General features: G+C 40.3%; 1 protein-coding gene across 3 annotated transcripts in view; it reads right to left on the reverse strand.

Moving 5' to 3' along the window:
- The window catches only part of CDK17 (cyclin dependent kinase 17), a 72,821-nt gene that overhangs the window by 17,347 nt on the left and 33,447 nt on the right, over positions 1 to 22,027 (reverse strand). For all 3 annotated transcript variants that reach the window (XM_083573452.1, XM_083573454.1, XM_083573453.1), the window contains exons 3-5: positions 19,122 to 19,286; positions 14,303 to 14,436; positions 5,898 to 6,023 (exon numbers count right to left, since the gene is read on the reverse strand). In XM_083573452.1, coding sequence (XP_083429578.1) covers positions 5,898 to 6,023; positions 14,303 to 14,436; positions 19,122 to 19,286 — 425 coding nt within the window. The remainder of the gene's footprint in view (positions 1 to 5,897; positions 6,024 to 14,302; positions 14,437 to 19,121; positions 19,287 to 22,027) is intronic.

Genomic DNA, 22,027 nt, shown 5'->3' on the forward strand with positions numbered 1-22,027 from the left:
TGGTAGGCCAGGACATGAAGTGCATATGCACGCACACAGGCATACACACACACATTTTTTTAAAACGGACACTTTCCCGCTTAAAATACATGCAAGCAGTCGGCCAAGCCTTTTCCACTCACTTGGTTTTAGAAAGACAAGAATCTTGATGTAGGTTGCATGTCTTTCATGATATATGTGAGAGCTATGAGTGTTTTGTACTTCATCCAAGAACAATATGCTGCTAAAAAGCACCTCTTTCCCTAGCAAATCAAGAAGTTAGTTTCCTCCACCATCTTTCCATTTTACCACTGAACACCAGGAAAAGCCCGGTAAAACTGGTAATTTTCAGTGCCATTTCTGAAACTAACTTTTGCTGGGTAATTGCTATTCTTCCCTCGACCCAGTAGTGGGACTAGAGTCCTGCTTTCACACCTCCTCTTAACTGCAATTCCTGTACTCTGCTTGCAAAAAGTGCATTATTAAGAGATTTCAACTCATTATCTTCAGTAATCCTGAATATTGCTTCTCCTGTGCACTGAAGCTATACATAACAGAGAATGTTGTGTTGCCTCAAAGCTTTATTGCTGTCTCTGTTGGGGAATCTATTTATACATAAGTATAAACAAAGTGGAAATGGGAAGGAACTATAGTATGCACACAGTACAGTCCTTAAGAAAAACAAAAGACTACCAGCCTTTAGGGAAGGTTTTACAGAATTTTGTTTTTAAAAAGTGGTAGTAAATGTTTCTCATTATTTGTGCTCCTATCACAAACCAGGCTATGATTCTAATCAACTTCCTAGGGAGGGAGCCCCAGTGACAGGCTTAAGATCGTGTTGTATGTGGGTTTCTACAGTGCTCCATTTACTGCAGCAGAGAAAGAGTAGGATGGAAAAAAACAGATGACCCTTCTGATAAAAAACAAGAGTTTAAATTACTTAGTATATGGAACTAAAAACCATTATCAGAGACTTATTTGGGGGGTGGAGGAAGTCTGCAGAAATAAAACAATCACAAGGTCCTGTTTAAAATCAGGCAAAAAGGGGGCCAGATAAACATGACAACTGAATGCCCCCCACCAACCACACTTCAGTTGGCAAGGGTGACTGGATGGGAAGCTAAACACAGAAAGACAAATAGCAACATCAGTTCCTTGCACCCTCTTAGGTCACTGCAAAACAATCCTGAACTAATGATCTAGAGCAGAATCATGCAGTGGGATATGAACAATGCAAATGGTGGCAGCAAGGTGGCTGACACTCAGGGAGGGACTGGGCAGCAAAGTACAGTGGTACCTCAGGGCACAGACGCTTCAGGTTACAGACTCTGCTAATCCAGAAATAGTACCTTGGGTTAAGAACTTTGCTTCAGGATGAGAAGAGAAATTGTGTTCTGGTGGCGTGGCGGCGGCAGGAGGCCCCATTAGCTAAAGTGGTACCTCAGGTTAAGAACATCTTCAGGTTAAGAACAGACCTCCAGAACGAATTAAGTTCTTAACCCGAGGTACCACTGTACCTACAAATGAGCTTTATGCAATCCCAGATACAGCACGTCAGTGAAATGAAGTTGCAGTTGTCATGGATGCCCCTGAATCATACTAGCAGCTCCTGCCTCTTAGCCCTGACATGAGGCCCTGAGGAGAAAGACACCAACCTTGGCCTATGGGTTAAAGCTCTCACTCTGTGTAGATGGGAAATGTTCATGCATGCATACTGCAAGCCCATTGCTCGTGTATTTGCTTTTTACCCTTCATGTTCCCCTAAACAGGGACTACATTTGCAGCATCTGTTACCAGACTTTATTGGCAGGAGGAAGAATAAGCAGGAGAAAAAGCAAGAGTCACTGGGGGCGGGGTGAGGGGTAACACAACCAGCCTTGCCATGCAGCGAGGGAATGTGATGCTGCTACCCTTTGCAAGGAAATGCTGTGTCCCCACATCAAATGCCATCAGAATACTAATCAGCTGAGGTAAGGGCTGTCTAGCATAAAGCAGAAGTCAGCAATTATCTGCAAATGGCTGATGAAACCATGCTGACAGACATTCAAAGCTATTTTCCCTACATGACTGGTTACTAATTGTGGGGATTTAAAATTCTACTAAAGTTCGCAGACATCTTTTGCTATTTATTTAAATGGAGCCAGCTTTCATTTTTCTCCTAATGACAAAAACCTACTTTATAATCAACAGGGCTTATCTACTATAAGTCTGTTAACAGAACTAATCGTACTCATTTAACTCTCCTACTTACTTGGGCCCCCAAAATGGTATTAAATATGTATAACATTTCCTCCTAACCAGAGTTGTTTCATAATGTGCATTCACCTACAGTAAAGGGCTGTTTCAACTTCCATTTTTAAAAATAAATGTGAGGGTTTCACTATAAGCGTTATCAATGTGAAAGGAAACAGAAAAAAGGAACTTCACACAGGTAGACCCCAATGAAAGTAAATAAAAGAAAAACTCTATACACAGCCCATTAAATGACCCCAACACGGCCAAAACCTCCAATTTAAACAACACAGGCAACTGCTGCATGAACATTATGTAGGTAAGATAAAATAGAATTGAACTATTCAGTTCTGTCCTTCCCCACCCCCACCCACTACCACCTCAAGGATGTTCTGAGATGAAAGAAAACTCAAATTAACATTGATGCTTTGAAGACTAGGAATTAAGATTGGGAACTACTATAGTCTTGAGATACCGTCCCTGTAAGGTGAACTCTTGCAGTACAACCAATAGCTCTCAGTACCTTTTTTACATTAAATATTGGAGATACAACTCACTGACTTGTATCTCACATCAGGCTAGCAGAAAAAGTATAGGTAGTGACCCTTTTCTGCAAGTCTTTTCTGGCTTTTCTTACAGGCCTTGGCATCCTATTAAGCAACCAGCAAACCTGCTATGGGCAAAAAGCACTGTGTACTTCGCAACGTTCCTCTCTTCGTTCTAGGCAACATTTCTCCCTTATTGACAGCACCAGCATTGGCACCCATATAACTAACTGAAGCACCACTGTTTTCCTAATACTGGCATGTGCTTGTATAACATTTTACACTAATGGAACTCTTGTTCAAGGCCAAAAAAAGGGAGTGAAATTTTGTAACTGGATATATAGCTCATAGGACATATTTGCAGGTCATGCTAAACCATGGGTGTGCAAGGAGGGAGTCGCTGGAAACCCTGGAATTGTGCACTCAGTTCCCTTCCTGCACAGTCAAGAAAAAGACTTTGCTCAAATTGAACCACACTTTCCATGAACGCCAGGTTTCTGTCCTAACTCTGGTTAGCTTTCAACAAACCAGTTTCAGAAACCATGGTTAGAAGTTGCCTCGTTTTGAAACTGACCCTATTTTGAAACCACAACCCCCGGTCTGGACAACATGACAATCAGACATTCAGGGCAAGGGAAACTAAGAATTGGTGAAGTTCTTCCAGCCACACAAGAGAAGTTGGGGGTGGGATATGTGATCATGAGGATCCTTGCACCTTCTTCCCCACTAGTGGATGTGACAAAAAGCCAATGGTTAAATTGGAATATATTTGACCACAGTGTTAGATTACTAAAACATAGAAGGGTTAAAAACATTAGGTATAGACTCTTGCTCTTAAATGACAGATGAATTAAAGGTGTGCCAAGATGATACATTGCTACAAACACAACATTGCACTTGTCAGTACATGCTAAGCTGATTAAATATTTACTCCACTAAGCTAGGCCTTTAATGCAAATGTTTTCAAAGAGAGACCATAAAATTGTTACTCTATTTTTAAAAAACAACAACACTTGATTCCCTCTGCTAACAGCAAGGTTTGTGCCACATCTGAAAGGCTAAGTTGAATGCAGAGTTTCTTGAAAACAAAATTGTTGCACATCTTAAAAGAAGAGCACAGCGGACTGAGCAGAAGGAAAGAGGCAGCACGTGCATTGCCCGCAAACCCAAACACAGCTGCCAGATCTCAGCTTACAACAAGTTCTTTTAAATGTGGAAGGGGGAGTGCGGGCGCAGAAAAGGCGTCTTATAAGAGATGGTCCATTTTAAATGCACACTGTGCTCATTAGAGGGCACAATTTTTCCTACTACAGCTTGAAAAACAGGTTCCTACAAACAAGGATTGCTTGAGACGGAAGGAGAAATAGTCAAGCTATCCTATAAAGCACACTGAAATAGATTTATCTGAATGTGCCAAGACAGGTACAGAGCAGCCCTTCTAAAAAACACTTCTTTGCAGCTGAAAGGATCTTAAGAGAACCCTAGCTTTTTCTTTTGACTTTAAAATTGCTGTAACCAAATTTATTAATTTTCTATTCTTTTCCCATTTCACCCTCCCCCCCCCCCGAAAAAAAATCCAAGGCAGTTCGCAATCCACACAATTAGGAAGTTACCATTTGTGAATCGGTAACTACTGTTAAATACACACTTCTAACATCAACACACCCCCAACATTGGGTATAAACTTACTACTCTCCTACCTGGCACCATATGCAACCTGCCTCTGCCTCTACAATTTAGGATAGTGTCCTCCCTCTGTTGTTGCTAAGATCAGCTAATCTACTCCCATGAAAGCCTTACTTTCACCTTCCAATTTTCCTTAGCTGTCCACTTTCCTCTCATCCAAGGGGGAAAACACCATACCAGAGCAACCCTACTAAAAGGAAGATCTTCCTCCAAAATCTGCTCCTCTTGATTACCTCGATTGCAAATAATATTCCAAAGTCTTTGCCTGCTGTCGCTACAACTTTCTGATCTTCTTGGCTTTTTATGGCTCATTCATGTAATTAAATGTTTGTGTTGGATGACTGCAAGTTATATTTTCAAAGCCTTCATGAAGATCCATTCACAATCTTCAAGAAGTCACCATGTCCTTATGTCTGGCATAACTTGCAATGTAAACAAGAGCTACCCTACCTCCGATTGGCAGAAGTAAGTATTTACACATAATATTTTCTCCAAGTTTAAAACAAAGCCAGCATGATTGCTATAAATAAATGCTATGAATAAAAACTGACTTAAAACAAGAAACAATGTTCTAGGCATACTCTTTAAAAAAGTATTTTTAAAGTTCTAATCAGCGATTAAGCTCACACTGAAACAATAATCTTTGCATTTTATCACCTCTTTCAATGCTATGACACTAGTGCTTTCAGCAGAACTTCATTTTAATATGGTATAGAAGGCAGACTGCAACTGCTGCAGTCTTCCCTTGTCTGAGGCATGTTTTTATAAATCACAGAATACTTATAACTAGGGCATTTAATAATTTATGATTCCACAGGGACACATAATATGAGAAGTTTCAAGTGTGAGGTGCCGGGGAAGAGCTCACAGTTGGGTACCATTGGCAGGAACCCATGGTGCAGACAAAGCTTTGGCATCATCATTCCAAATAAAAATAAGCATGAACAAACCAGCAGGGGAAAGGGATGATGATGATGTGGAGGACAATAACAACAGTGATATTTACAAAACAAATGCCACTACCACCATCACCCAACCCACTTTCTAGCCCAGCATTATGTTCTTTTTAAATAAAAGTCTAAATTATAAATAACACTAGTAATAATTATCTATCTTTCCTGTGCATATACCAAAGATATAAGTACATGAAATGGACACAAAGATATAATTTATTCTGGCAGCTGTTAATGAGCTGACCATATTTTTGGTGACCACTATGGCAGATGTGCAAGAGGTCACTTAAAGTGGTCAGGTATCTGTATCCTAAGTATAGAGAGGAGCAGAAGAAACTACTGGAACTGAGTCCAAAAAAATCAAGCAATGTGAGGGACAGTAGCAGATGTGCCACACTGCTGTGCAGCAGACCACAAACACTGCTAGTCACAATCAAATGCCACAACACATTTCAGGTGCTACCAGAGTATCTGTCAACTAGAAAAGGTAGCAGCAACTTACCAGGGATGCTCTGCGAGATCGTCTGCTCATTGGTTGATCAAACGGTGGACTGTTTATCTGTAGCTTTTCAAGATATCCATCTGGTATCCTGATGTCTGCAGGTAGCGACAAACGCTTGTTCAGGTCCTGAGGAAGTTAACAACCATTGTTAGAGGGGCACAAGTAATTAAAAAAACCCAAAAACAAAAACCAATCAAATATAAAGTTGATTCAAAGAACATTTCAATGTTCGATAATTGAAAATACTAATTGTGAAGGAAGCAGCATATATCTAATAGTTATGCCAAGGTTAGGTCAACTTGCTATTGGACACAGTCTCCAAGAACCAGTAAATCTCAAAACAACTTGTTTCCAAAGAGAACTGCAGTTGCACTACACATCTCAACTGCTTCAACGAAACAAATCTGTATTTGCATTACTGCACAAGAGGATGTGCTTCAGAGTATGATCCCATACTCTGAAGTAACCCCATCAAACCCAGCTAGACTTACAGTCAAGTAACTACATATATGGTTGAAATCTATTGTGTTCTATTATATATATGTGTAAACACACACACCTAAAATATGGTAACTGTCAACAGGTGCTCAGGGATGAAGGCTGTCTCCATAATGCTTAAGAAGAGTCATATTCAAACCTTCTTAGACACTCACAGTTTGATCACATACATTATCAAGTATTCTTGAGTTTCTTTTCCTCTCAAATGGACCTCACAGACTGATGATACTTGGCAGAGGCAAAGGTAACCTCTGGAGCCCAAGATTCCTAATATTCCATTCTCTAAATAAAAAAAATTCTGACCACGTTCTGGGTTGAGTCCATTAGCACCACATTTTCTGCAATGTAATTTACCAGTCTGGCATGCTCTAGGCTTCTCCCCTCACCCTGCCACTGAAGTGTGTCCTAGGTGTTCTCATAACTCAACTATTACTTAACCTGGAACAAGATAAAGGTCAAATCTGATACTCTGACTCCAAATGGACTTGTACCAAAGTTCTGATTTATATTATCTGCCCTTTTAGGTACAGTAAGTACTTCGATTATATTCCTATACAGTGGTACCTCGGGTTAAGTACTTAATTCGTTCTGGAGGTCCGTTATTAACCTGAAACTGTTCTTAACCTGAAGCACCACTTTAGCTAATGGGGCCTCCTGCCGCTGCCACACTGCCAGAGCACAATTTCTGCTCTCATCCTGAAGCAAAGTTCTTAACCTGAGTACTATTTCTGGGTTAGCAGAGTCCATAACCTGAAGCATATGTAACCCGAGGTACCACTGTATTCAGATTTATAAACGTAACACCATTGTGGACAGCAGGCAGCAGTTAACCTCTAGACAGCTTCCAACAGCTAGGAAGGTTTATCAGTAATAAGGTACACTTGCACACCAGTTTTTGGCAACTTCTTCCAAATTGCGACAGTTTTCAAAATGGATTATCAGCACTTGATAACAGTTTCAAACTCTTGAAGCTTAAATTGGGTTTGGGCCTGAATTGCTACTGAACGAGAGGGACTGTCTGGAAAGATATAAGGCATAACTCTAACCTGGCCTGAAGCTGACAAGTGATGTTTATAGACATAATCCAATGTTTTTAAAATAGTTCATATTCTTGGCTGTCAGACAGAATTATTGAGAGCCAGGGAATAATAAACTGTTGAGGAAGCAGCAAAGTAAGTTATAAAGAAAGAAGAGATGTGAAAGAATAGAAGCAGAAAGTAAAAGAGAGATGAGGACTGAAGGCAAAGAAGAGGATAAACTTTCCAGAAATGTGCAACGTAAGCTTTAATAATATAGGTGTACTTCACTGGACAGAAAGCATAAAAAGATAAATTATTAAACAATTGGCAAAGAGGCTAGAAGCCTAAAATAATGGCTTCAGGTTCCCAAATCTTCCTTATTGCAGTAGCTGAGAAGCACATAATAAATCATGAGGACAGACACTTAATTATTTGACTCTAACTATAGCGTTGTCCTTGCTACTGCAATGCTATCACAGAGAGAGAGAGAGAATAAATGGAAAGCGATGCCCACATGCCATGGTCATCAGGATCCCGTAACATTACCAATGAGAAGAGGGGGGAAAGACTGAGCTTCAAAGTTTGTAGATGTCAGCTTGATTGCCCAGAGAATCCATTATAGGTCAAATGAAAGTGATTTGCTCTCTTGTGTAAGTATCAGACTGAATCAGCCATCTCACCAGTTTCAACTAGCATCAGGAAGACATCATGTCAGCAACAGCCACAAGCTGCTTGCTAATAATTTACACTGCCGCTGCTCAGCAAAGAGGATTTAATATGGCTTGTTTGTTCCACGATGCTGTTTGCTCTGCCGTTTAATTTCCTGATAAGCTGACCCTAAAGGCCTCACAGCCTTACAAATAAAAGCATACATAATATGTAAATATTTAATTGCGTCTTCCAACATGGCAAGAAACTATGAGTCCATGCCATACACATGGGTCCACTTTTCTTACTGTTTTTGTATTATGTACTCTTATTATACAGCATGAGCTCTCCTTTCTCTCAGTTTTTTCCCAAGCTAACTTATCACATTGCATTTTTGTAACATGACAGAACTGGAACACTTGCAGTGAACTGGATGCACAAATTAAAGTACTGCACCATACGAACAGTAACTTCTACCGTCTTTGAAATATAAGGATTGTAACTTCCACAACTTAGCCTTTTCTCAGGATACTTGCAGACACACAAAATCTTGTACTGTTGAAAGTAATGTTGGGTTGCTTTCACTTACTTTGCTCAAGACTTCAGAGCAAGGTGTAAAATGGCAACTGTATGAGCAGAAGAAACCTTCAGATCCCAAACAACTGCGGGTTTTAAGGACTGTAAACATTATTTGTTTTGTTGGAAAGGTAACGGGTAAGGTAAATAAAATAGCAAAAGATCAGGATGCCCAAATAAAGGCATATAGGCCATGACACTAATCTATGTGTAGGCACCAGACAATTTTCAAACATGAATCATGGTGCACCATTTTGTTGTTTTACTGTATCATGCCATGTCAGGAACACACTCAGCTAATGGCAGTGAGTAATGCTTCCCTCATGAAGGAAGTCAATTTTTCTGCAGCACAAAATGACTTATGAGTGGCTGACATCACAATGTTTATTGCACTTGCTTGTTTAATGTTCTGCTGAATTTTTAAAAAATGAAGGGCTCTACTAAAATTTAAAAGAGAAGATTAAATACTACAAAGAGTAATAATGATCATGCCAATTAAATAGCATGGGGCTCCTCAAACTTCTCTGGTCTTGCAGATGCCAAAAGAAAACAGGGGCTTATGCATCTTTAATAGTTGTGTAGAAGAGGTGTTTTCAGCGACTGGGACTTGCCATGCACAGCGAAACTGCCTCTTCTGTGCAACTATTAAAGGTACAAGAGCCTCTGGCCTCTTTCGCACCTGAGCACCTTATGTAAAAAGGCTGCATTGAACTTCCCATAAGTGTGCACCTCTACTATTTTTTATAGTGGATGACAACTGATCTTCCCAAAATTGCTTTCATTTACAATTGGGTTCAGCTAAGGGGTCCTAAGAACCTTTCCAGCTTAACTTCACAGTAAAAAATTGATACAATTCTTTTCTGTGTTAGTGAAGCCCTGGAACACACCACCCATTATTTCTTTGGCACGCAAGACATGTGCAAGTCCACTGCTGCATGATAAAGATCAGTGCTTTGGGACACTTATGTAACATAAGCATGAGAAGAGTATATCCCATGCTCCAGCCAGCCAAGGAAGAAGGCATGAGAGGGGAGAAGCTGACACTTAGCTCTGTTCCCTTCCTCTTTACAGTGGATGTCACAGTGGGTTGGGCTGCTGCACTGCTAAATAGGTAAGGCAAAAAAGGTAAAGGACCCCCGGATGGTTAACTCCAGTCAAGGGTGACTATGAGGTGAGGCGTTCATCTCGCTTCAGGTCGAGGGAGTCGGCGTTTGTCCACAGACAGCTTTCCGGGTCATGTGGCCAGCATGACTATACTGCTTCTGACAGAACGGGACACCATGACAGAAACCAGAGCGCATGGGAACACCGTTTACCTTACCGCTGCAGCGGTACCTATTTATCTACTTGCACTGGTGTGCTTTTGAATTGCTAGGTTGGCAGAAGCTAGGACAGAGCAACAGGAGCTCACCCTGTCACGGGGCTTCGAACTACCGACCTTCTGATCAGCAAGTCCAGGAAGCTCAGTGGTTTAAACCACAGCACCACCCGCTCCCTAGGCACTGCTAAATAGCTACTGCTGGACAGTAAAGTGCCTCAGGTTCTATGTGCTCAAGGATCCTTTCCCTCCTTTCAACTTCACTCCATTTCCAAGCGTCTTATGTTCACTACCTCATCCCCAGGCTCACCACACAATCTGAAAACTGCTGATCAAAGGAACACATTGCCTATCAAGTTAATCATGTCATTCACAGACATGGGAGCCACTTTAAACCACACAGCCTTCTCCAGCAAATCTATTTTGCATAAATTAAATTTTCTAACACATCTGAAGCAGAACACATCTCAGAAAGGTCAGTAAGCATTAAGAGCTCAACTTCGGAACACTCCAAACACACTCATGGAGAAATCATTACCTCATAAATGGACAGAAAGCTAAACATAATAAGATCTTCAAACTGTAAGAGAACTTAAAACTGTGAATGAAAACCTAACAGTTTAATACAGACATTTTTTAAACTAAGTTGTAATTAGTTTTTTTAAAAATAAAAAATGTGCTTAGTGGATATGTGAAAAAGATTACACATTTGAAAAATTATGTTCTATATAAGAGAAAAGAAGATCATAGTCTGACTGAAGACCCTTCTCAGACAGTATGTTGCTCATGGAATGCAGGGGAGTATGGAGATTAGAACAAAAGTTACTGGTTATTATGATTATTATTAATTAAATAAATAAATTTGTATACCGCCCTTCAACCATAGATCTCAGGGTGGTTCACAACATAAAATTACAATATAAAAACTAACAAAATACAAAATAAAAACAAAAACAAACCAATAATCCTCCCTCCCACAACACATTTAAAAGGGCAGTGGATGTCAATCAACCAAAGGCCTAGTTGAAGAAGAGTGTTTTTGCCTGGTGCCTAAAGGTGTATAATGAAGGTGCCACTACAGAAAAGGCCCATTATTGTGTTGCCCCCTTCGGACCTCTCATGGAGGAGGCACACAAAGAAGGACCTTATAGACCTAAGGTTCTGGTAGGTTCACTTGGAGAGAGGGAGTACTACAGACCCGAGCCGTTTAAGGCTTTATAGGTCAAAACCAGCACCTTGAATTGGGTCCAGAAACTGATTGGTCAGACCAGAATCAGTGTAATATGCTCAAACTGTCTTGTCCCAGTGAGCAATCTAGTTAGCATACAGTATATATACTACTGTCTGTGTAGGACAGACAAAACAGGTTTCTCCAACCTTCAGTCCTTCAGATGTTCTTGACTACAACCATGGCTGGGGGCTGATGGGAGTTGTAGTCCAAAAATCTGGAGAGCACCAGGTTGCAGAAAGCTGCTGTAATAACCACAGCAGAATCTTTTAACTGCTATACATGCTACTGGCATCACAATTTAAAGACATTCCAGTTCAATAAGAGGAGCCACCACTCAAGTGGTCTCATCTATTATACAATAAAATAATTCTGAAAAGTAGATATTGTCCAAACTTATCCTTGCAATCTCTAACTTGTTATCAACAGCCTCATTTTTCAGAGTACCCAGACATCTTGCCAGCACTGACATCATTGATTGTGCTTGCCAACAGACGTGTAATTAAATCATGTCATTCTAATTTCAATGGCATTAGAAACATGTATTTTGAATTTGGTAGCGGAGGGAAGAAATGGAAGAACCGACAGTCTGTGAGGAAAATGTTTCCAGAGTTTATCTGATGAACTTAATTATGAGTATTATGTGCATCATTTTCAAACTGCTAAATGTAAAAGGCTTTCAGTCTGGATACTTAATTTGGAGGGAAATAACTAAAGTGAATGTCAAGGCTGCTTTTTGCATTCTTAGTACATAAACTCAAACAGGTGAAATGGGCAAGTTGCCGCACAAATCAATAGGAAAAATGTGTCCTGAATTGAATCCAAAAAGCAAAATTATAATTGTCAAAGTTCTTTTGGACTTTCTTTTGGGCAACAACTTTGTAAGGTTCTACAATGAAGAAGTTGACTTTAAAGCAGGTTTTGCCCTTGTATATTAAAAATATCAACTAGTTACATCTCAGTTTTGCTGCAATTTTTCTCCAGGTAGGATGGCTGGCATGCATACAAAGCCTTATAAATGAAGGAAATTAAGTATTCTTTCCTCCCTTTGTTTACCATCATACAAGATTCCGTTTGTTAAACAGGAAGACTGAAACGCTGAAGAAGTCTAGAACTCCCCCATTGTGTTCAGTTTCTGAAGTGTTATGCAGATTAGTAAGAGGCAAGGGAAGGGAATCTGTGGCCATTACTATATGGTCAACAGTTAACTCATGTCCTGCTAATTACATGTTTTAGTCCAACAACATCCTGAAGGCCACAAGTTCCCCATCTTTGCTCAAGAGTCTGCATGCCAGGAAATGAAAGTTGACGAGGGCAAAACAAACTCCTGAAGAAAGTTCAAAAATCTGGCCACAATAGGGTGTAGTGCTTTCCCCCCAGCAACATTTGGTGCTCTTCACAACACAAAATCTGAGAATATTTATTTAAAATGCCCTGGTACCAAAATCAGATACCCCTGTCTCCGAGCGGCAAGAGACTCCAGGGCTCACAGTGTTAACGCTCCAACTGGGCAGTTCTCAAAGCCATAGATTTGGAGTCAGTCCACAGGAAAGCCAAGCTTTTCTGTCTAGTTTCCAGCCCAGGCAAAAACTCACACACAAACTAGCCCCTGACCTATACTTCTCCATCCTAGGATGATGTGGCATTCACCCAGACGATGTGGAAAAAGACCTATGGTCCGACCAGGTTTACTCTTGTAGCTTCTAACCTCACAGATATAGGTTTGGAATGGGCCCACATATATCATCAATACCACCCCCTCAGGCCTATATTATGTTTACATCTTTCATGCGTTTTTATTTCACGATGCTTCTGGGCAATTTTGAGCATCTGGAATTTTCAGCACCATGTCTCTTTGGGTCAAACTAAATGTGCTTGGGATTCTCCTCTTCCCCCCCACGCTCTCTACACCACCAGCAGATGTCTCATTTAGGATTGGAATTACAACATTGGAAGTTAGCCTCCCACTTGCTCTCAATTTAATTACACTCACCAAGTCACTGGAGGTAAATACGTTTACCAATAGAAAAGTGGCCTTTTGTTATGCAACAGGGAAGCTGTGGGTGCCTCCAGACAGAGACCTTCAATATTGAACCAACATCAATATTTCCTTCCAGAGAGAAATTCCCTTCCATTCTTGGAGACAGCTGTAGCTGAGGAAATCTCTTCCCGCTCAGAGTAGAAGCATTTAGAGTCATGTTGCGACCTCCTTTCCCTGCCAACTTCAGTTCCTCCAAGAGGGGCACCAGAAGGTGCTTAAACTTCCTAGACTTGGTCCAGGAACCCCAAGTAAATTATGAGGGTTATGATTTTTTGAGGTGCCCTTTGTCAAGTCCAGGGAACTCAAGAGGGACATTGGGATGGCCAGAATGGTTGGACAATTCCAGGATTTATGGTGTCAATGGCCATGCTTCCATCGACTCATTTCACGCTTCTTGCAGTACAGCAAGAATAGAAGGAATCTGAATTCAAAGCTGAGGAAAATCTATCCTTTCAGGAGGACTCTTCCTGCATTCTTATGATGGAGGCATGTTACCCATTTCCCACTGAATTAGGGGACAAAGGAATAGGAGATCTATGGGCACTGATAAGCCCTGGAAAAACTACATGAATTCAAACAAACTAAAACACTGGAAAAGGAGGGAAAACTTAAGGAGAACAGGAGAAAACTGAAAGTGAAGCTATTAAAAAAAGTAGACAGGTCTTAAAAATTAAGCTGCCATGCAAAACAATCATTCTCCTTAAGAGGGCAGACTCAGGAACTAAACGTGGCCATTCAAGTTGGTTGACCATTCTTCTCTGGAAGGGTAAATTAAAGTACACTGGCCCAGCCTTCAGACTAGGAGAGTTAATCACTGTACACTTTGACATATTCGCATACCAACTCTCTAAAGGGTTAGATGATTTATTTACAAGAAGTTCTCACAACACTATCAAAGATAATTTGGAAAAAGCATGAAAAAAGTTAATTGCTACTTCAGTAACTACCAGCTAATTATAGTGAACATCAATGAATTTACTCTAGAACTAACTGACAAGAAAGGAAGTAGTTAAAAGCAGGCAAACAAATCCCAAGTCTCTTGTTAACATAATATAGTTTCCCATGGGGGAGTATTACCTCCATGGAAATCCTTCTGTGTATCCGGTTTCTGAGGCAAACACCTGTAGGGGATTGGACTTCATCAGACGACGTTCCGGAAGCTTGATCACTTTCACCATCTGATCCCATTTTCAGATTTTCATGTACAATATCTAAATCAAAGAAAACCAGCCATTACTTCACATTATTGTCTCTCAGTTAAGCAAGCACTCTGCCTTTGTTGCCAACCAAAGGCACTGGAGGAAACTAATTTTATCAATAAGATTGTGCCCACGGCATGATTGTTCTTTCTAAACATAAAACAACACCATTTTGGTCCAACAAGTCTTATTGACTTGAGTTTCTATTTTTTTAATTGAAACTTCTTCGATTTGCTTGTCTTTGAATACCAAGGCTACCAATATGCAGTTGAGATAGCAGGAAAAATGAGTTTAGAATGTGTATGGTCAAAATCTTCTGCAAAGTCATACAGCTTCATATTATGGATACATTTAAGAGGATGCTTTATTTAAAAGCTGCTAAGAAAGAACATTTAAAGTGAGAGTAATATTCAATTATCAAACTACTTCAAGTAATGGCACTGTGTTCTTGAAATGGGTAACAGTGCAAATCAGCTCCTTGCATATGCAATAGTAAATGTCAAATTGTGAATGTAACATTTACATGTATTTTTTAGTGTTCTTAAAAGATAGTAGGAAATGAGAAAAACATACAAGAACCACAACTAGTGATGACTAAATTACATTGAGATTTGTATTATTTACCTCTAATGACAACTTTATGAAGGAAAAATAGGAAAATGTCTAGTTGTTGTTGTTTTTAAAGATGTTGGGTTAAGAGAGCTTAACAAAGCTTTTGCCAATATATTCCAGTGAAGGAAATGTGAACAGACTATTTTTCTTAGGGACACCAAATCTATGATTTTCAAAGTAAACAAGGAGTACTTTCTTGATGAAACATAAGACTGCAAGATAAAAGGCATATCTAGGCCATTCTGAAGAATTCAGCGGTGTGAATTATCTTGTCGTGCTGCATAGTATTTAACAGATTCCTTTTCAAAAATGGGGGAGTGCATACTTCTCTGGATGAAAAATGTCATAATAAAGCTACAACAAGTCTACAACCAAACAAACTGTCCTAGAAGAAATAATCCAGCAATACAATGGGCTAGTTCATATGTAAAATGAAACCATGGTTTACTGCAACACAGAGAAGCCTCAGTGAGTCTAAAAAGGGTGTGGGGCTTTGCGTGCTGCTCTCTCCCTTCTCCTCCCATACAGTCAAGACTTATGCCAAGAAAAATTACAGTTTCAAAGAAACTCAGCTTAGAGTTATGTGCAATCCTGGAATATTGGTTAAAACAAAGGTTAACTGCTAACAAGACAGCTTCAATCCATGGTTTAAAACGTAAGTTACAAAGTGTTTAAAGTCTAATAGTTTTCTCAAAACTTTAAATAATATTTGCTGCTGCTGTTACAGCACAGCAGCTGCAGGGCAACCTCACCCACAATGCCTCATTCTGGAAGGACCCTATGTTCCCTAGGAAACTTTGTTAAAGCGAGGCATTGCTGGTTGGAGGCCCTAAAGAGACTTGGTACACATACAGGCTCTCCCTCAGGCAGCAGAACATCTTGTGCTGGCTCTTTCCCCCCCCTTTTATTTTTGGATTTGATATCCCGCTTTATCACTACCCGAAGGAGTCTCAAAGCGGCTAACATTCTCCTTTCCCTTCCTCCCCCACAACAGACACCCTGTGAGGTGAGTGGGGCTGAGAGACTTCAGAGAAGTGTGACTAGCCCAAGGTCACCCAGGAGCTGCATGTGGAGGAGCGGAGACGCGAACCCGGTTCCCCAGATTACAAATCTACCACTCTTAACCACTACACCACACTGGCTCTCTTTTGAGTACCAAAGCTGAACTGAGTTCTACAGCTTCATATTATGCAAAACTGAATCTCAAAATCAAGGTGGGAAGAGTCATTTTGTTGCTGCTATTCTTTAACATATTTGGATTCAGAAAAAATATTGCCTACTGCAACTATTGATCTACTGCAAATCACCCAGAACCTGGCTGATCTTTTGCCCACTCAAGGTTTAACTATTGTTTGCTTTAAAACAGGATTCCTCTTTTGCACCTAACAGTAAGTCAAGATTCTTTGAAATTGAAAGTAAAATTAGTCAGGCATTCTCCCAGCTGCACAGGAGGAGAGTGGGGTGGAGTACACAAATCCAATGCCTTGCTCTGGTTTACTGAAGATTATCTAACCCACTATGGAAATGCATACATATATTTGATTTTGACAGAAGCTAATTTCCTTTAGTATGCGGTTACAGGCTGCTTTATTTTCTAGGCAAATCATGTGCAATCAATGTGTGGGAGACGAGAAAGACTACACCTGTTCCACCTGTGCATATAAACTGTTGTGTACGTACATAAGTCCAATCAACATAGGCCTAGTTATGCAAAAGCAACATTAGACAATGTGCAAGTGCATCCATTACATATCATATCCAACACATGTTGACTCAGGTTTAGGTGACAAGGGTGATGCAATCACCTGCTGATACTATAGGCTTTGTGCCATTTTAAACATTTACTTTGTTATTTGATTCCCCGCCCCCCAATAAATGCTACTTTAGCACTATGCTCCCATAACAGAAATGGATAACTAATTAAATTAACCTGATGCTACAAAGCCTAGATTCTAGCACTATACACTAATAAATGCAATATATTATTTTAAAAATAATTATCCAATAATTATCTAATAAAGGAGGGTCTACAATTTCCCATTATGTATTCCAGTACTGTCAACTAAAGAAAAGGAATTAAATCATATCCAGGTACAGGGTTTATAAATAGGCCTTTGATACAACAAAACATGTTTGTATGTGTATTGTCACATACATGCTTTAAATAAATTATATGGAAAATGACTGATGAGGAAGGTGAAGGCTTTATTGAAAAATGCCATCTGCAGATTAAGTAGTTAGTTGCAGAATGGTTGATATCAGACAACAAAATATTCTATCACTCCACTGTTATGAATACGAAAGATTCTTCTGTGAGTAATGGCATCCATTTTGGCAATTACAGTGCTTAAGCTTCCAATTCAGTAGAAGCTAGGTATAATGACTGCTGCAGTTTGCTAAGCTGGAGTAGCTTCTGTTTGCAGAAATTTATTTTTATAGCCCTAAATATTCTTGTATCTACTTGAAAATAAAACAAAAAATGCACTTTGAATTAATTAAAAAGTCATGCATGGTAGATGTTATTCCCATTATGCAAAAGAATGAATTTAATACAATTGACTGGGTGAAGTAGTGGCAGATGCAGGAAACTGACTATACCAACTGAAGTCCCCTTCTGCTTATCAGACAAAGCTGCACTCTGTTCATAGGAATGATTTCTATATCTTGAGCTTATTGACATAAAATTACACCTCTGGGAAACCTAATTCACATCTGCAGACACAAAGAACTGGCAAGCCTGCCAGTTAATTTCCGTACAAAGAGGGGAGGGGAACCTGCACTCATGAATATTTAAGCAATATTCCAAGGATTCAGTAACATAAAAGCATGTAATTGATTCAGACAACAAAATAATTGCAGGAGGAGAGATCACCATAAGACTTGGGAAGGAGACTGTAAAGAATGGATTGGCTATGAATCTTGTGCAAACGTTTTTCACAGCTGTCATCTCTAGCCAATGGGCTGAAGTCTGGCAATATCATCTTCCTACCACTACCAACTTAGAACAGTCAGTCCCAAATGTTTCATCACGGGGACTCATGATTTACACTCCACCTTTATTTTGATTGCTTCAACCACCAAACGTTACTGCTATCTTAAGCTTCATTTAAGAAGGAAGCCGACAAGGAGATGGCAACAACTGCAGTTTCCATTTAGAATGAGAAGGATGTATACTTTTGAGATTTCTCGAAGCCTTCTTTTGTGAAGCACCATAACACTGTGTACATGCTTTGTGGCACACTCTGGTCTGGATTAACTGGGCCTTTCTGGGTGACAGTATCCCTTGAATCATGGGGCTCTTGAATCACAAGAGTGAACACCCAAATAGGGCTTTACAGGACCATCCTATTCATGTCCACTCACAAATAAGTCACATTGAGTTTAATGGGACTCACTTGCACATAAGTATGTATAGCACTGCAATCTTAGCGGCCTTTAAATACACGATTCTATGAACTGCTGGGCTTCTGTCAACTGCTGCCACTAAAGTGGTACATGCGCTGCTCCACCGGCAATGGAGCAGAAGGCCGCCAATGGTATCCCCAACACAGTCCAGTGGATAGCAATGAAATGGAGTGAAGGTGACATCAGCCTGGGATTTGCAGGATGCTGGGTTGCTCTCACAGCTGGTAGGCATCAGGACTGATTTGTTCCCAATTGCTGTGCCAGCCTCATGCAGGTGCAGGGATCAAGCCTGATCAGCCCAGCTCCACACCTCCTTTCTGTTGCCGCCACTCTGAGCAGCCAGGCTGTGGATGTGGTGGTACCTCCATGACTCCAGAATTTCGGCGGCAGCGGCAAACAATTTGGATTGTGGTCTACGTGAGGGATACAGTCTACCTTCCTAGGTGTTAGCCATTCACATGGAAATGTTTTGTAAATTAATACTTACAGTTTGGATTTGTTTACTGCTTACAGTTGTTGTTCTTGTTTTGCATTCAACTAACTAGGATGCCATCCTACATAGATGGTGTCCACCAGTTTTATTTCTATTACTATATTAGAAATATGTTTGCTTTACTGATACTCTGGAGTGTTGAAGCCATAGAATAACATAACAAATTGATAATATAAGGACACATTACCTAATCTGCTCCCGTTCCTTGGCATTGCCATGAAAGAGCCAAGGCTGCCACCGATAACACTGTGTGGTCTTCGTAGCGGAGGCTTTTTGAAGGATCCCGTGTACTGGTGAAGGAATGAGTGCATACTATGGGATGTTGGAGGTCTGCCATTCTTCACAATAGGCTCTGAAATTTGCCAACACCAACCAATTCATCCCACAAGCAGGAAATTCAGGAACATGTTGAGAGAGAGAAAAAAAAGAACAGAGTTACCACACAGTCTGCTTACTGCAGTATTTGAATGAGGTTCAAAATATTTGAAACCTGGAAGGTAGATCATCAACGGTGAAGCACATCACACAAAAGAAAATGCACAATAAAAAATGTTCGCTTTCACTCCCCCCTGTGCACAGAAGCTGAGCCAGAGAAACTCCCTAAGCATAGCTGAGAGCCAGAATATTGTATAACCTAGCAGGCATGCAGCAATCACTGAGCTGGTACAAGAGACAGACAGTCAATTCACCCCGATATCATCAAGGTCTTGTACAGACTGACACCTCTGGCTCATCGCTAAAGGAGAGAAAGCAGCTGCTGCAGAGGGTTGAAGAGAGCAACAATAAGTAGGTGAACAAAAAAAAAAAAATCAGATGTCCTTCCTTTCTGGGGTAGTGCAAAGCCATCACAGCATAGAGTCCACAGTGAAAAAGAAATCTGTATTTTTGCTGAATCTGCATAAATTTAAACAGGTTGCACCAGCTTTTCCTGACGAATAATGTTAAAATTATGTGCTCAGGCAATTCACATTTTTAATGCAGGGTACTTGCAGCCCGGTGTATCATCCCTCAGACAATGTGGCTGGGAAGCTGAGGGAATCACATTCTTTGAAAGTCCTGCCTAATGGACTCATCTGAAAAGGTTCCATCCTTAAGACAGCTCATATACATGCAGAAAGGGTATTATTCCGTTTTGTGAATTTAGAATACACCAACATAAGCAGAGCATAATAAATATATCATCAAGTACCTTTAAAAAAAACCCATAGAGAAAACATGAAGTGGTAAGAAAACTAAATGGCCTCAGATGTTACTGAATTACATAAATTTATTCAATTAATACATCAAAGAACCGACACTGTCTGTTAAAAAGCCTTAAGATATTCATGAAGTACCTTTGATTAAAACTAAACAAATCTGCAAGAAACAGATTGTTCCAAAGTAATCCCACACTGTCAAGTTCTCTTCTTCTATTAGACCAAAACAGTGAGAAGTCCAATCCTATGTGTGGAAAGTTTACGAGCTTTTGTGAATTTTGGATCCATAATGTAATTAAAATAAGTAGCCAAATTTCCTCAATGAGGAAAAAAAGAACTTTTTAAACTGCAAAGTGTTTATGTGCTAAAATGCAAGCATAGCTTTGTGTCATTTCATTGATTACATTTTTACTCTCATGTAGGAACACAGAAGTGTGAACTGTTTACTTTCAGCAATAAATACACATAGTTGTATTGAAATCACGTTTTCTTTTTCACAAGGAGAAAACTGTAACAAATTATTCCTATGAACCGACCCGCTCTCTATTTTGAGTTAAACAGAGGGCAGCTCAATTCATTACAATTCTCTACACAGGAACAATTCTTGTTTAACCTTGTGCCCAGGACCCTCACATCCTAGGAATGTGATAATGGCAACTAGGAATGTGAAATGTTTTTTACAGACCTATTCATTTCTCTTTCCTGAGAAACAATCCAAGTAACTTTAAGCTATGTGACTGGATGAAACAGGTTGCGTGACTGGATGAAACATATTACCCTCTTGAATAGCACTACCCAAGCAACAAACCAATGCTGCTAGCATTCTTTATTGCCCTTGAAGGTATCATATACTTATTAGCACCTCTCTGCCTCCAGAAAGCAGGGCGTCCTGCAAGCTGGGAAGAAGGCAAAGGCACTGCCACTGTTGTAGAGGTTCTTAAGCACAACACTGTCCAAAGCCAGGCTGCAGAAAACCTTCCAAGCTTAAAGGCACAATCTTCAAGCTGACAGAAAATGTCTGAGAGGACTGACTGAGTGGCGAGAGAGCCCAAAGGAGGGGGAGCAAGCTGGAAGAACAAAAGGAGCAGGGTCAAAGGGCAGGGACCAAGGGAAAGAGAAAGGAGAAAGGCAACTTAGCATGGGAAGGGGGTATGTGGGGCAGCAGGAACCGAGGGCAGCCAACTTCTCTCGCCTTTGTTCTCCGCTTATTACGATTCCTCCTAAGTCTCCAGCGCTATCACGTACTTATGCACAGCGCAGACACTGGAGCAGTTCTGCTTGCCTAGCTATATTTTCAGAAGCTGTGAGTAACGCACAGGGAATCGAAAGTTAACACCGTTACTTCGTGTTGTCTCTTCTACATAACAGCCCTGTAAGACAGGGTGAACACCTACGCTCAACCACTTCCAGACCGTAGTGAAAAGCTTCCGACGGCTAGATGGACGTTAACAGGGGTTTTTATAAAAAGGAACATCCTGTTGCTCGACCACAATCCATTTGTGCTCATTAAATAATCATGTTCATGGTTTCCCTTTGCTTCTCTGAAGCAAAGCTGAGTGGCTCATTCAGTAGAATTTTGTCTCTCTCGAGACAGATGCCAACACCAGTGCACAAGACTCTTAATTGCAGGATTGTGGGTTCGTGCCCCACGTTGGGCAAAAGATTCCTGCACTGCACACTAAAAGATCAATTTCTTACAAGTGCGCAATGAGCATTTTGTAGCTCTTGTAACACTGCCAGTTTTGCAGACTAAATAGGCATATATGGGCTAAGGCAATCCCACAAGCATACTGGTATATATTTAACTCCCTTGTTGATATTTGGTGAGCTGCTTCTTATGATGAAATCATTTTACTACTTTCCCACAGATCCCACAAAAGCATCTCTAGATTATTAA

This window comes from Podarcis filfolensis (genome assembly GCF_964270895.1).
Source record: "Podarcis filfolensis genome assembly, chromosome: 10".
Classification (NCBI taxonomy): domain Eukaryota; kingdom Metazoa; phylum Chordata; class Lepidosauria; order Squamata; family Lacertidae; genus Podarcis; species Podarcis filfolensis.